Source organism: Temnothorax nylanderi, unplaced genomic scaffold (genome assembly GCF_030848795.1).
Source record: "Temnothorax nylanderi isolate EJ_2023f unplaced genomic scaffold, tnyl_v1.0 TNYL_tig0086_pilon, whole genome shotgun sequence".
NCBI classification, from domain to species: Eukaryota; Metazoa; Arthropoda; class Insecta; order Hymenoptera; family Formicidae; genus Temnothorax; species Temnothorax nylanderi.
Genome location: NW_027249148.1, coordinates 4,531 through 21,321, shown reverse-complemented (window position 1 = coordinate 21,321; position 16,791 = coordinate 4,531). Strand labels below are relative to the sequence as shown.

General features: G+C 39.1%; 3 protein-coding genes across 3 annotated transcripts; all 3 read right to left on the bottom strand.

Moving 5' to 3' along the window:
• Window positions 1–101: 101 nt before the first annotated feature.
• LOC139774731 (uncharacterized) lies at window positions 102–1,574 on the bottom strand. Its single transcript, XM_071710156.1, has 5 exons — window positions 1,542–1,574; window positions 1,034–1,264; window positions 751–947; window positions 369–606; window positions 102–194 (listed from the first exon to the last, which is right to left on the bottom strand). Exons 1-5 carry the CDS (start codon window positions 1,557–1,559, stop codon window positions 102–104), a joined length of 777 nt encoding a protein of 258 aa, XP_071566257.1. The 5' UTR covers window positions 1,560–1,574.
• A 1,159-nt stretch (window positions 1,575–2,733) lies between these two features.
• Window positions 2,734–6,376, bottom strand: LOC139774751 (uncharacterized). The gene is made up of 4 exons (XM_071710182.1): window positions 6,299–6,376; window positions 4,581–5,904; window positions 3,886–4,347; window positions 2,734–3,583 (listed from the first exon to the last, which is right to left on the bottom strand). Exons 1-4 carry the CDS (start codon window positions 6,374–6,376, stop codon window positions 2,985–2,987), a joined length of 2,463 nt encoding a protein of 820 aa, XP_071566283.1. The 3' UTR covers window positions 2,734–2,984.
• A 1,973-nt stretch (window positions 6,377–8,349) lies between these two features.
• On the bottom strand, window positions 8,350–14,801 carry LOC139774747 (uncharacterized). Its single transcript, XM_071710176.1, has 2 exons — window positions 14,784–14,801; window positions 8,350–12,525 (listed from the first exon to the last, which is right to left on the bottom strand). The coding sequence occupies exons 1-2, from the start codon at window positions 14,796–14,798 to the stop codon at window positions 8,734–8,736; spliced, it is 3,807 nt and encodes a 1,268-aa protein (XP_071566277.1). The 5' UTR covers window positions 14,799–14,801; the 3' UTR covers window positions 8,350–8,733.
• Between the last annotated feature and the right edge of the window lie 1,990 nt (window positions 14,802–16,791).

Below are 16,791 nucleotides of genomic sequence, written 5' to 3'. Positions count from 1 at the left end.
AACACTATAAATGCCCTTTTATGTTGTGCCGCCACCACAAGTGTATAATATATGCCATTATAGATTTATGTGCAAATATATATAATGTTACGAAACGATTTTCAACCCCAAGGATGGTGAGCAGGTTTCTGTAAGCTCGCTTGCTGAACCGCAGCTGCTATTGCGTTTTCTTTCGCAGCTAATACATCCCTTTCCTGTTTAAATTAGACACATATTGAAATTAAATGGATGTCATTAGCTTGTAACAAATGGCGCAATAATACTTAACAATTTTCAAATACAAACTTTATGTATATTAGCGGAGAAACAACTCTGTCTTCTTTCATAGGGAAATATAATTAAAAAGATTCATATTTTTATAATAGTACCTTAGCTTCCTGCTCGGTCTGACTAATTTGCTTATCAACATCCAGCTTTCGCAATTCCGCGGCGGTGTTAGCCGCGTTTCTTTGGATTGCCGCAGCTGCGGCGGTTTCCCTCGCCGCTGCTACTCTTTGTGCAGCTGCCACAGCATCCTTTAGGGTTGCTAATCTCTGTTGCAGTGCCACGAGCTGTCGAGCGCTGGCTTTAGCCTCAGTATCGGCGTACTGCGAAATCTCATGCGACCTGCACAAAGTGGAAATGCTACAAGTGCGAGGCGTAAAAGAGACAGGCGCGCAGTGGATGCCACACGTCACGGTCACGGTCCGCGGTGGAACAGTTAGACATATATAATAACGGGAAATCAGAGTGAATTAATTATTCGTATACCTCGCGGCAGCTTCCCTCGCCGCCGCTTCCTTTGCCAATGCAATTTTCTGCTGAATCAACGCGGCTTGCTTCGCCTCTGCAACTTTGTGCTGAGCCACGGCAACATTGTGGTTCGCCTCTTTTGCCTGCTGTATCGCTCTCAGAACCTCGGGTGGGTACGCGATGCTGGGCGTACCGGGCGCCGGATCCTTCAACGCCTGTCATGGAAATTGATAAGCAAATGTATTTTCTCAAATCATGCGTATGATGTATAACGCAAAGTGCGTGATAAATGTTGCGTTACCTGAAGCGCCACATCGTGAGTGGCTTGAACTTGGACCTGCGCGAGCGCTACATCGGGGGTGATCGGTGGATTCCAGGCTGAAGCAGCAAAGCCCGTAGGAGCCCACGGTGGAGCGAAGGCTGGCACGATCCCAAAGAAATCAGGCGATCCGAAGAACGCCACTCCGCGCTTATGCTTCTTCGATTCCGATTTCAGCTCCACCACGGACGCAACAGCGAGTAGAAGTACGATCTACAAATAAATCTCTTATTTAATTATTTTTATTTTCGATGAAAATATTGACAATAAGAATATACGACAATAGCTAGCTTTAAGAAAGAATTGTACAGGTTTTTTTTTCAGATTCTATGAAATTCTGAAATTTCTTCCAATGTGTGTTTGCACGATAGGTACAAGTTAATTTAAAAAATAGAAGTTTCTTATCTGTTGTGATATGAGATATAAAATGTATTATATCCATAGAGTTTGGGTCTGATGAGGATAAAAATGTGCTTGAGCTTCTACTTACCGTTACGATGGTCTTCATCTTGCGAGAAATATTGCTGATGATACTGAATTCTCCACTGGTGGACCTCCGGTATATATACAACTTGTGATACAAGGAAGAATGCTCTAACGTCTCCGGGATAATCAGAGAATTAATTAAAACTATTACGAGGTGTCCGTAAAAGTCCACGTATCGCAAACAGAATTATAGGCCTTCATTGTCTAATGACGATTTTCTGCAGGGCGTATGCTATACAATCACTCCACACGAAGCCACTTACATCTTGGAAATCGATGGACGAAGATCATATCTCGTCCTCAAACTCAGGAAGTAGTTAGCTAGTTGTGAGTATGTACCAAGTACTTCCGCTTCAACGTAGACGTCAAATAAATTTAGTTAATAGATATTGAGGGGACGTTCGATTTTCTTGGTAAGTATAGATGTTGTTTATACGTATTGCTTCGTACTTACGTAGCTGTATAAGATTGGTCACGAAATATAAAATATAAATAAGGTAGACGCAAAAATTAATTTCTTAAATAAAACAAATTAATATATTAAATATTAATTTTATAGACATTAATATCCAAAATCTAACTATAATATATTCATAAGATAAATTTTACAGTTGGCAAAATTAACAAAAGTCGAAAGCACAATGCACTTGAATATAATGGGTTATAACATAATTATAATGTAGAATAATAAAATAAAATAAATAACGTTGGTGTAGGATAATTATTAATGCAGTGATAATATGTTAAACTGATAAAGAAACAAAGCTAATTCTCTGAGGTATATTTTATTTTAAAGATTCATAAAATATCTATGTTTAATTTTTATTAGATTACATTAAATTATATATTTTTGAGATTTTTTGTTTAATATACAGAATTATCATTGTATGTTTTTGAAACAAATTAGTAATATTTTTTTTAAATTAAAGTATTTGTAATAATTATAATTTCTAACTGATGGTCTATGTTGTAATACTATAATTGTATAACTCCAATAAATATTGCAAATAGAACGGAAAACTTAACGCATAAAGAAATAATATATGTGGAATCTGTTTTATTACTCTATGATATCATATAACAGATAATAAAAATAAGAACATAACAGTAACGAATGTAAATATATAAGTAATATTCGATTTCTTTTAAGAAAGCCGCAGATAAAATTCAGATAAAAACTTAACGCATAAAGAAATTATATATATGGAATCTGTTATATTATTCTATGATATCATGTAATAGATAATAAAAATAAGAACATAACAGTAACAAATGTAAGTATACGTAATACTTGATTTCTTTTAAGAAAGCCGCAGATGAAAATCAGATAATAATCAACCACAGATTTTCTTATATTCAATAAGATTCATGTAAAATTTCATTGAGGAATTTGGTCTGAGAATATTGCATACGCAACGTTTCTTAATTTAATATTTTTGGTCATCGCTTAGATTCCCGTCAGGTCACGAAAAATTTCTGTGTTTGTGAGAGAACGCACCTGACCGCTCAATATACCCGACCTATAAAAAGAAGTTACGTCATCAGGATCTGACAATTGTTTCACGTTCGATTTAGTAACCGTTTCCTCTGGTGAGGAATTTTTATTTAATTTCCAGTTTCTCTCGGAGAAATACGGATACGAATCTTCGGAGGTAAGTTCGCTGCTGGTCTGGGGCTTTTTGAAATTGTAATATTTAGCAGCATGAGGATAGTCGTCTTCCTTCGGTGTTTTCTTAGTGGGCGAAAATTTCTCGGTTTTCGCGCGCTTAGAATATTTTTTGGTCCTGGGCTTTTTGTATCCAAAGAACTCCTCGTAGATCACTTTGGGTGTCGTTTTAGCGAAGACGTCCGAACTGAAAGCTGTGCTGTCTCCGAAATCCGTCTTTGGTACTTTACGATTTTTTCGGGAGATGCGTGATTCTTGACTTCTCGACTCTTTGGGTTTCCCATGTTTTACGCGAGATTGATTACTATTCTTTTGCCGTTTAGAAGGACTCGGGCTAATATAACTGTCTATTTCTGGCACTTCTTTCACGTGCGCGTATTCTGCAAGTGTTAATGTTAATTTAATAATTATTAATTATTCTTATTACAAACTAAATATATTGGTTTATTATTTCAATTAACAAACATAATTTAATTTACAAATCTCTATAGATCAAATAATTTATCTCTTCTCGTATAACATTATTATTTTAAAGTCACGAAATTTTCAGAGATAAAGCTGTTTCTTAAACAGAATTGTCTAATAATATACATATAACACTGAAAGATTTTAGATAAAATCATGATAAATGTAATTCTGCCTAAATTGTTTACGTGCACACTTAATTGTCAGTTCTGTGTACCTTGTTTCGGTAGCTCTTCCCTGTAAGATTCTTCAAATTCCCGCTCAAAGTCTTTCTGGTAATACTTGGATCGTTTTGGTTGTATCTCGTCAGAACTCTCATTGGCTTCCTTGCGTTTCTCCTGCTTACGGCTCTCTTCCTCCTTTTCATCCTCATCTTCTTCTTCTTCGTACGAGTCATGCGATGGTTTTGAGGATTCAGCACGGTACTCTGATGACGGGTCTTCTTCCTCTTCGTCGTCGTCCGATGAATAATTCTTATAGCTGGAATACGGTTTATCCTCGTCCTCATCAGATTGTGCTCTATGCTTCCCAAATACCTCGTCGTACTGTTTGAAAGGGTAAGACGTTGAAGGCTTGAAGTCACTCTCCAACGGTGACTCTTTGAAATACTTTCCTGGTTGACGCTCATCCTCGTCAGCTTCGGAACTGGGATCGTCTTCCTTATCCGGATTTTGGTATCCTAGAAATAATATTTTTAGTATAAATATTCATTTCAAACCTATTTTATTATTTTAAGTCGAATAGTAAAAACACTAGTTTTTTATTACATCTGCAAGCATATTGATAAATGCGATATTATCTAATACTTTTTTATTTTAAGATTTTAAATACAGTAAAAATTTATCATTTTTTGTATTCTACTTAATTAAATTTTTTTATGATTAAACATGTAAGTTGCAAGCTAATACGAACTTTCATCTTCCCTGTCTTCATCATCATTATCATCATCATCATCAGGTTGGGGTGTATGCGGCTGTGGATTTTTCTTATTGATAATCTCTACATCGTTCAGAATGCCTTGCGTTGAAACAGAAGGATGAGCGGTATTTTGTCGCACGTTAACTGGCAGCACGTTGCCATTATGTTCCTTGTCAAAGTGCAATTGTGGTTGACTATAAAGGGATTCGTAATTGCCTTGCGCTTTAGGAACATTACTAGTAACAGGGTGAGCCTCTATGCTGGCGCCTTTGTACAGCGGAAATTGCGGGCTACCGTTGGCCGTCTGGATAGGCACAATTTGACCTTGGAAGCTCGACAGAGGCGAGGAAAATGGCGAAACGTTACTTGATTGAAGTGCCATGTTGAATTTTGGCCCGGTTCCAAACTTAAATCCCACATCCGACTCGATCGGATAGTTCGAGCTCAGTAGAAACGGCTGACTATCGAAGGCGGGCAAAACTCCTGGACTGGAGAAGTCCAGATTACTCTGAAGTTGAATGACCGGAACCGAAATCTTCTTACCGTTCACGTCTACGGTAACCTCGTCCTTCTGCTTAGGGTTCTGAGTTGTTTTGCCCGGCAACTGGGTGATGCTTGACACCGCAGGAATGCTCGGCGCGTACACTTGCGAGTAATCGGTAATTTTTGATAGAGGATAGCTCGTTTTATACACCGGTGCCTGTACGGCGGGAGAAGAAGCGCTCTGTGAGATAAGCTTATTGATATTGGTGAACGAGGGATACTCGAAGTCGGAAAAACTGGCTAATTCAATCGGCTTGGCCTGATAGAATGCATTGTAGCTAGGCGAGTAGATGCCTTGCAGTTTCTGGAGCGACTGCGACACGATCGATTTCGGCGCGTCTGGCGGCTTCTCGACGCTCCTCGCAGCCTTGTACGCATCGGGATTATTCAATATGCCGAAATACGGAGCCAGCAGATTGCTCCGAGTCTGCTCAGGCTTGATCTGGTAGACGGGGGAAGAAACGTAGGTAAGCGGCCGCTCTGGCACACTGCCATACGCGTGGGAGCCAGGCCCGTGATTCGTATAAGGCACTCTCTGAGCATCCGTCGCCTTGGCGTTTCCATAACGAGGGGCTGATCTCAAGTTAATATCCTGGGGCGACGGGATTCCCGGCGTAGTTTGAGTGTCTCTGGATTGCTCCTGATTATTGCGGATATTGTGGCCGGGATCTACGACTACGCGTTTCGATTTGATAGATGTGACGGAAGCGCGAGTCGATGGCACGACGTTCGTGGCGAAACATATCCCAGACGTAAAGAGAATGATGCTTATGATCTGGAACGTATTCAGCGCACATGCGTGAATTAAGAATATAAATATTATATTGCATGATAACTTTGTATGATTAATCCGCAGATCTGAACAATAAGTTTAAGATGACGTACGTAAATTGTATGCGATTTGAATGAATAATTTAGAAAATGTGGCATTGAAACTTTCTTACGCTTTTGACTCAAAAATCGTGAATATTATTAATACACGATAATTATAAATATATGATAAAGATCTATATAACAGCACATTGCCACATATCGAAGGAATAAAACAAATCACATTTGTAGTAAATTTGGAGTAAATCACTGTTACAATATTACACATAAACATAAACGATCGACGCGCGGTAAGCGTTCATTGTTTAAAATAATTGAGAAACTGGAGAAACACGTACCAACATGGTACTCGTACAGTACGGTACGAGCAGAGACCAAAGTTTAACGTTAACTGGCTGCGACCGACATTCTCTCATCTTTTATATTCGGCGTTTACTGATGCGAGACAACAGAATGGGTTGGACTTTCCTAAACTTTGTAAAAAGCGTATCGAGAAAAACCGAGTCAAATCACCTCGCTTCTCCCTGATCAGTGAAGCCATAATCATAACCATTGATCTATCTTTTTATTAACTTACACTTCTCTCTCTTTTGTGATCTGTTATTTATATTATCATCATGCAAGTTGTAATGCAACGTGATTGTTAAACGGTTGATTCTTATTATCGTAAATGTGAAATCTGCGAATGTGTGATTAAATTTGATTTCTCGTTTAATTAATTAATAAAAATGAAATTAGTAAATAATAATAATAGAAAATATTTACTATGCACAGTTTAAATATAAATGGGATAACGATATAAAATTATTGAATAATTATATATTTTTTCAATGTCCACTGACTATCTTGTACAGGTAATAATAACTGTACCATTTACCAGAAAAATGATTATTTCCTTTAGTAGCCGTTATTCTAAGAAAACTTGCGCGAGCATATCCAGCATAATAGTTTTGTGAATTAACGTTGATCCCAAACTAATTTCTGCCTAATTCTCAAGTTATTTTACGAGAAAGTGGCTGTTGCACAATAAAAATGCTCCAATGGATTTATGTATACAGGCTTCATTGAGTAAATCTTCAAGCTAATGATTGTTACATACCGCGAGGTGAACGTCTCTTCCCTCTGGGATACGGTTGAATTATTATACTAACCAACTGGAAAGAATGCAGTTATATATATTTTCGCCATACTGCTGATTTATATTTTGTTAATAATCAATTTTAATATAATTTAATATTTGCTTTAAATTGCAATTACTAATTTCCGATTTCTTAAGTTGTTTGTTATTTTTTAAATAATCAATTATTTTAAAATAATATTATTTTTACGATCATACAAAGTAATATAATATTTTTCAAAAATAAGAATACAATAATTGCAATATTTGATATTTTAAAATATAAGCCTTACCAATTATTATTTTAAATATTTAAATTAAAACAATTATTCATCGAAGTTAGTAATCATTTAAGACTGATTCTAATTTCAATTGTGCAGAGAAACATTCTTCTTGTATTATTTAACACTTTTTATGTAGAATAGTGTTCAAGAATTTTAATCTGAATTGGTAATAACACAAATATGTGACAAAAATTATGTATTAATTTGATAAAAATACTGAATTATTTAATATTTTTAACGCGTAGTTCTTTTAATTAATCTTTTTAATAAATCTATCTTATCATGTTGCTAAATAAAAATATTAGGTATAACATCGGAGATCATAATGAAACTTTTTCAGTTTTTAAAAAGAATGGTACCTGCTAGATAATGAAACTTTTTTATTGGTTTACGTTTATTGCTTTTATGATAAAGATTAAAATCCTGATCCGATTTTGTCACGAAGAGCTTGAAAAGAATATGGATCCTATGAATATTAATGCAGCCATGAAAACATCTCGCCTTTAGAATGTTGATGTAAAAATTTGACACTTATCGCATTTTTATTAAAATCAACAATTTCTAGAGCATGATCTTGCATTTCTTTTTGCATAAATATTAAAAATAAATATACTTATTATCATGTGCTTTATCTAATTAAAAAAAAAAACACATTTTATCAAAAGATATTAATATTATTTGTCGCAATACGACTATAGATTAAAGATATGTTAGATAAATAATAAAAGAATAATGTATCTAAGTTAACTAGTATATAATTACATCTATTTAGTTAAATAAAAAAACATTACTAATACTTACCTTTTACAAAATTCTCTGCATTTTTCCTCAGTACAGAAAAAGTCTGTCTAGTTTCCAGTTCTATTTATCGTGTTCTCGAACACAGATAGGTGAAAGAGAAAAGAGAAAATCTACGAGAAGAGAAAACAGGTAGGATTTGGCAGGCGTAACAAACGCCGTACAAATTACAAGACGTATGTATTTCTTGTTTAACTTAATATGTACATACAATACTTGTCAGCCTTTTATAATGATGACCGATGAATTTCCTTTCCCCTCGAACCGAACACTCCGTGCGAGCGCATGCCATACTAACGATTTTACAATTTTCGTATCAAACGTACTATAATCGTACTATAATCGTACTATATAATCAAACACTTATTGTTAGTGCGAACAGCGCAGCTCGATACTCGGGTGATATTGCATACGTTAATACGCAAAACGGACGGAAAATCGACCGTTACCGCGGAGCAAACGTACTTATCTAATTAACTCTAGTCCTTTCGCGAGCGAATTTACGATTTCACGCGCAGACCCAACGAACGCGTCATGTGTGATCGACATCTTACTTGTACTTTTGATTACAAATTCACGCGGTGCCGTTCCCCGAAAAGACATTTCCGTTGGTAACCGAAACAGGTTGCGACGCGACGTCGGATCTCTTAAGGTCCATGTAATCTCTTAAGGAATCAGCGTGAAACTGCTGCTGCCGCTGACGCCTGTCCCTCTCGAAGAATTGCCTTAACTGATTTTTGTCGTGAAAATAGTTCGGCGGGCCTCTGCTCGGCAACTGTTTGTTCTTCATTAATAAACCCATAAGATTGTGCATCCTGGGATGGTTGATGTCGTAGGACTTGTTATTCTCGATCTCCCTTAACATCTTGCCGAAGACTTCCGGTGTCGGCGTGGTGAACGTTGGATATAAATCACGGAATGATCGGTGTCCAAAATCGTAGTCGAAGCTTTCAGAATCGAAATCTACGGGCGACTTACGGTAACGCGTTCCATCCATATACATTTCTACGTTGCTAGCGGACGTTTCCATCCCACCGGTTCTAAACGAACTACCTGGCCTCACTAATTTCCTCGGGCCGTTCTTGAATCTCGAGCCTGGTCGTTTCTTCAACGGTTTATCGTGGAAACGACCCTTCGAGCGGAATGAATCCGGCCTGGGTGGCGTGAGAAATTCCAAATGGCTGTCGTCGTTGAAGTCGTAGTTGGAACTCCCAGCATAGCTCGAATCTCCGAATTTAGGTTTGCGACCCGGTTTAACTTCGCCGTGATAGATATGTATTGGTCCCGCGGATCCTCGCGTCTTCAACAGTTGTTCCAAGGTCTCTAGTAGCAGCCGTTTCTTTTTAGATCTGGGCGCGTCTGCTGTGCGTATGCTGTTCTCGCTCTGATCCGCTTCGAGAAGATCTCTGTACTTCGAGTCCGTCAAAGAACTCCTTAATTTTTGCAGTTCGAGTCTCAGTTTGGCCAAGTCGCTTGCTTCATTTTGACTATCTCCCGGCCTTCGGTCGTTGTTCCACTTCTGCGAGTTGTACATCGTCTTCAGGGATTCCTTGAACATTTCCTCCGCGTATTTCTGCAAGTCCGATGCAAGCTTCGGCTTCATGAGCAGCTCGCTTTGACCTGAAAACGGTTTGAAGAAGTTTCCGCCGGGCATAACGGGCACCAGATTCAAACCAGACTGAAGAGGCTCGTTGATTGGCAATTTACTGTTAAGAGCGTTCTGATTTTTTATAATGTCAATGTTAGGAACAAAATTAATTGGATTGAACACTGGTCGGTCTTTAGCCTTGGCTCCGGACTCTGTCAGAGAATTTACGTAATTCTGCAGGCCTAGCGCAGTTTGCGGAGTAGCTGAGGCGATTGTGCTGAAAATCGGGATGGGCGTCGTCACAACTGTAGTCGGATAGTGTATCGCCTGATTCGTGTTAAAAAGACTCGATTTAAGATTCGGATTCACAATCTCTACATTTTTCGCGCCTACGTTCGGAAGATGAGCTGCTCCAAGCGCATTGTTGATCGAATGACTAGTCACGCTTTCAGCGGCCTGCAACACAATACCGGGCTGTCTGCCGCCCCTCGCCAGCTGTTTGTTCATTTGAGCTTGCAGTTGCTGCAAATTCTGCGTATTCTGATTATGCACGAAATACGGGTTAACATTAGCCGCTTGCTTCCGTCCATTCTGATCAACGGCTAAACTCGCGGTAGCAAGGAAGTTTGCGCCGGCAGTGGGATACGCGTTCTTCTTGCTCTGCGTTTCTAGGTTGGCCCTGTTCTCCGGCGCCCCCTGGCTGGACAACAGCGTGGGCGTTGTCGGCAGACCCTGCAAGTTACCGTGATTTATCAAATTCTGACCCTGCAATCCGTGGGTATTCACCTGGATCTGAGTTGGCTGTAGAAAGCTCGGATACGTCTGAATGGTCGACTGCGGCACCACGGTAAAGGTCGTTCGCGGCGTTACGTTGCCCTGAACACTCACGCTCTGCAGCCCGGGCGTGAAGGCGAATACAGGTGTCATAGTGCTCGGAACGTAGGTCGCTCTCAGGGTATCCGTGATCTTGTTTTGATCGCTCGGATGAGAGAGCAGAACCGTGTGCACGGGATTTTGGAAGGTGTTCTGGCCGACGATGATATCGGGCACCGGCGTGGAGACCAGGTTCTTCGCTAAATTCTGAGCGAGAACAGACTGAGGCGTGCTGAACGCGCCGATCGGCGCGACGGTGGCGAGATTCTGCAGCATCGCGTTGGACACGTCGAAACCCTGGCTGCCACCTAACGCGGTCGCGTGGTCGAAGTTCGCCACGGGCACAAGATTGACAACGTAATTCGGCTTCTTCAACTGATCCAACTGGATCCCATTGGAATGAGAGATCTCGAGATTCGGTGATATCTGATTCCACGTGTTAGTATTCTTCAACCTGGATCCACGTTGGACATTGGTGCTCTTCGTTTTCGTGCTGCCGCTGTTTCTTATAGAGTCGTGTCTGATGTCTTCGACGCTCTCGTCGCTGTGATTCGCGCTGGGATCATCGAGCCATGGATTTGCCTTCGTTCTGTGCCGCTGTGACTTCAGTCTCGCAGAGTTGTACGTATATTTATCCTCCTCTGCGCTCTCGTTCAACGTGCCTCGATGTTCTTTAGGAAGTTTTCTGGCAGAATCAGGATACGAAGGACGTCTCCGATTTTTTTGCGCGACTTTCGGTCTCGGCCGGTCGATATAATCGGAGTATTCTGTGCTCTCGTTTGAGAGATCTCTGGAATCCTCCGTGCGGTGATAACTACGCTGCCTGTTGTTACTGTTATAAGCATCGTAGTGATTCGAGGTCTCCAAGCTAGAAGAGTCCAGGTTCTTCAAGGTTTTGTCATCGTTATCCGACTCGCTGTTTCGCAGCTGGCTGCTGAACTTCACGTCTACTTTGTGGTTGCTCGGCTCGGCGACTACGACCGGCTTCATGAATCTATGGCGTGTCCTCGGCGATCCCGCCGCATCGTTATAAGTTCCGCTATGCCCGAGTTCGTTGGCCTCGTAATTCGTCCTTGATGAGGACGGGTCCGCTGCTGCATTCTGCTTGGCCGCGCTCAGCCCGTTGTAATTCGCGGCGTTCTGCTGCTGATAATTACCGGCGACTTTCTCCTGCCCGTAAACAGTTTTTTTCGTATCCTGGGCGTTGTTGTACGCATAGAACTGAGCATAGATATCCTCGTTGTTGCCTTGTTGCTGCGACTGCCAACCGTAATTGCGAGTGTGGTTCTCGAGCCTCTTCCCTCTATCGCTGTTTGGACGCCTCGAGGAAGGTTTACTGGACTCACCGTCGGTCTTGGTGCTGACCGTGCTGCGCACGTTCTCGTAAAAGTCCTGGTAATTGGCCACCGCGGGGGTGTCGTTGTTCACCTTCAGCAGCTCGAACTCATTCAGCCGCTCGTCCTGGAAATCGAAAGACCTGCGATTCGTCAGTGATCTAGGCAGACTCAAGAAAATCCTCGCTTCCGAGGAGTATGCTAAGTCCTCTTCCATCTTTCTCGCCCTCGCATTGGAGCTGTCTTGAGCACTTACGGCAATCGTTGCGGTGCTGTCTTGCTGTTCGTCGTCATTGCTCTGCGACGAGTCAGATTCGTCGTACGAGACGGACTGTAAGGCGGACGGTACCATAGGCACGAAGCCATTGGAATTTTCATAGAGCACGGTTGCGTTTAACGACGATGATACGCTTGAGGGCTGTTCTTCAGGATCCTTCGAGTCTTCATTCTGCGTTACAGCGTGTACCACAGTCTCCGAGGCGGTTGCAAGTTGATCTAAGATCTCTTCACCCTTTACGTCGGCGGTCTCTGTGCATCTCGTTTGCGGCCAGCTGAGGAACAGCAATATCACCTACGAAAGTTGAGAAACGCTATTAAATTGCGCTATTAAATTGAAACTTGAGAGCAATTTGACTGAGCAGTCAAATAATAATTAATAATAAATTTAATAAATTTAAGTACAATGTCAACACTTGATACAAAATAAAATATGTGAAATAAAAATTGTATAAGTATATATATATTTAAAAGAATGTACTTGAGACAATATAAAAGAAAAAATCTTATATAAAATTTGTATAAAACATGTATTAATTTGTTGATTAAAAATAAAGAATTTATTACAAGACGTGCATGTGCGAAATAATTATAACATAATTATCATTAAACTGGCGATAAACACAGAAGAAATCAAGTTATTATAAAAGTATGAGATCTAAAAGATACATCCCATATATAGTTTTGATCGTAAGTCTCGCTAAAGAAGAAAGTAGCATATATGCATTGCAAAGTTTGGACAGCTACATGATAGTAAGCAGTGTTAATTGCTGTTTCGTCAAGGAGATGACCTAGAAAAGAAAAGCAGACTGGAAAAGTAAAATGCGAGCGTGTGTAATGGAAATAAGGACTGGATGTGCACGGAAGCAGATCGTTCGTGGACTTTCTCACTGATTCATGGTCATTCGAATTGTTATTTGACAATGACGGACTCCTATACTAATGTCATCGTTAGTGTAATGATTTTGAACGGCAAGTAAAAATTTTCAAAGCTTGGAATGCAATCATATAAAAGACTTTTCTTTTGTAAAATGCAGAAATCCGGGCAACTAACACATAGCCTATCCGTTTAGAGAGTGTCGGTGAAAAGTAATTGCGGAGAAAACAGAGCCAATTTAAACTATTCTTTATGCCTATCGTTAAACAAGTCGGTCGAAGTTGTCGATCGAAATATAACATCGTTAATATTCATGTCTTTATTTAAAAGCAGTCTTGTCGATCAGATTTCAAAAGCATTTAAAGATAGTGTTTGCGTAGTAATTTGTCTATAATTTATAGCATTTGCATAATTTTACATTTTATTTTTTATTATCGTATTAAACAATATGTGCATTAAAGTATTAAAGTACACAAGAAAAAGGTGCAATCTCTGTATAATATTGTTTTTAGTTTTATGTTGACTTTATTAAATAGCGACTTTTATGTAAATAATTTAGAAAAATATATTTTTGTTGTGCATTTAGTACAGAATATTTTTAAAATCAATTTTTATAGCAGAATGATGATTAAAGAAAGTTAAAAATTTTAAATACACATACTAATATATAATATAATAATAAAATAAAAAATAATTGAAATATCTTAATAATGTAAAATAAAAGTAAATAAAATAATGTGTTTTATAATAAAGGAAAGTTCCCTATTATGAGATAGGCTCCTAATATGCGATAGCGAGGTTTCTGCTAAACTAATAGGTTCTATCTGTTGGTTCCATCATGAACTTATTGCCCTTAGAGTAAAATCTGTTTAGTGGAAAATTCATTATTCGATCATGCGTGCACTCGCCTACTACATTTTTCAATTATGCACATAAACTTCCGGCAATAACGCAAAATAGATGTGGTATCTCATAATACCGGACTTTCCTCTATATGTTTTACGTACAAAGTATTTTAGTCTCATGTTATTTTAGTTTACGGTAAAAATAAAATTATGCTTTTACATATATTATAAAAAAATATAAAGCATTAAAAATATATAGCACATATATCATAAATATACATAGATATAGCTGCAGATGGAGAAAAGAAAGTTATATGTACAGTTGAAAAGTATTATTCATTGCAATTTTTTAATATTTATTAATTTTTTATCAATTTCATAATACAACTTTACTGCCAAAAAATCTATAGAGAATACGAATTAAATAAAAGGATTTACAAGAAAAAGTTAAACTTTTAAATTGCTTAAAAAAAGAAATAAAAAAAGAAGAGATATAAGTTTGATATATTCTTTTTCTCTATATGTATATTTTGATAATAATGAGAGAGAGAGAGAGAGAGAGAGAGAAAAATAGAGAGAAATACAATATATTATATCTATATTTTCTTAGAAAGAATTTCACACTATTTCACATGCATATGGAAAATTTGTCACTGAAATTCGGAGCATAATGCAACATTGTATTTAATATTCCATATTATTAATGTATACAAAATTGTTAATATACCGAATCCTTTTCTATTAATCCACACAAGAGAATAAATAATGAATTTTGTCTCTCACCGCACAAAACTTCGCACTTTCACAAAGTACTCCGATCCAAGTACTTACATAATAAAAAATCATTTTCGTCGAAGTTTTGACTTTTTTAAGGTTCCTCCAGATCAAACATTAAACGAAAAGGAGATCCGTGCGCCACACTGTACTACGCGTACACATTGATCACGACCATTCGTTCCCGTATCCTCGCCTCGTAATCTCGAGGACCGCGCGTGGTGAGCTTCCACGCGAGAACTGAGCCACATAGTAGATACGCGATTTTCTTTATACAGTCTGGCGGCCAAGTGAAAAATATCGTTCTAAATATTATCTTATACACCACACAGCCGCAGAAGATAACTTTCATTTGCGACACGCGAGTGCGCCTGGATAAGTATTGTCCGGCGTATCATGCGACGCGGTCTCTAGTCATTACTATGGAATTCGAGCAGCGGGATCGCCATTGTACGGAAACGGAGAGATGTCCGTACTCGCTACGTACGTTTCACAAAATGCTCTCAACTGGAAACGAAATCGCTTTATTTCAAGTTCGCCCGAGGGACACCAGTCGCGACTTTCGTAACGAACTGAAGGAGGGCAATCGCGATTTTGCGAAATGCACTCGCGAGATATTTATTTGTGACCGGCGAGATAATTGGCTTCGGTCGTAAACAAATAAATAAGAGAGATCCGAGGATTTCTCCCTCGAATAGCATTGTTTTGTCTAGCATTGGGAATCGCTTCGATTCAAGTGTATACCACTTCCGGCGCTTTGCAGCCTCCGGTTCTCATCGTCTCCGATTGACTGGATCGAGCCCGAGTGTTCTCTCGTCAGTACTTTTTCCGCCGCAGTTTTATGCGCTCTAGAACACACGCATTATGCCCGATGCGCCTATACTCCTCCCGACGCGCGCCGTGGAAACGCGAAGGTGCACGCCCGTGTGTAATGAACACGAGCCGATCTCCTCCCTGCGTGCGGAGTCGCTCGCGCACGTGCCCGTGCGTTCAGCGTTCAGCAGCAGTTTCATGCCTCGCGCCTAATTGCCGTGCCGCAATTGCCGTAGATGCAACGCAGATATCGGAGCCTGTCCGTTGTGAAAACGTGGAATTAACAATAGCTGGAGCGAGCTTAAGATCTTTTTTCTTACGCGCCTGCCAGACAATTAGCGTTAATTGCGGTTCAACAGCATCGGTCGACATCGATGCGTATCTCTAGACACGCCCGCACGTCGGTAGTACCTCTTATATTAATAATTTAGGATTATTGTACTTTTCTTACGCACATCGGCATTCGTGAATGATCGCCTTATCGGTCCGTATCGAGTAGATGAGTAATAGAGCTCGTTAGCCGCTCGGTATGCGTGGATCGATAACAATTTCTGTTAATGCAAAAACTTTTACTTTACTTGTACATATAACCGCACATATATGTGGTATGATTATTAGGAAAAGTTAACAAGTAAGTTTCACAGTCTAACATGCATTTACCGGCTTTTTTCCGTAACCAGATGATACCTACCTTGTCCATGTAATATGCTATACAGGATATCCTGGAAATGCCTTTTAAACTGCGGCTTCTCTAATCAATTCGGAAATGATCTTTCCTAGTAATAATGTTTGAGGTAATTTATCCAAGTTTTTTTTTTAATTTTTAACATAGCATGTCTTTAATTAAAGAGAATTTAATTTTCTTGTCATTAATTCTTCTTTGTAAATTCTTCATCTTAATGATTAACTGGGCGAAAATTGAACAGTACTTTAATTGAAGTATAAATTAATTTAATAACATGTACTATAAAATTTTGAATAAAGAAGGTATTGATGAGTTTTTGGAAATACATGTTTTATATTTATATTATTTAAAACTGTTGGAAATAGAGTATTTAGGCCGGTTGCAGTACGAATAGGCTAACTGAAAGTTTCACCGAGCGAAAATGTTTTATCGATCTGTAAACAGGGTGTTTACCCTGGGGTGCGCCCTGTTTTATCGACACCCGAGACCGTCTAGTTGTTTCGGGTGTGACTCTCGATCGGAAGTGCGTAGTCACGTGAGTTAGTTTCGTCTGTGGTATCGACCGTG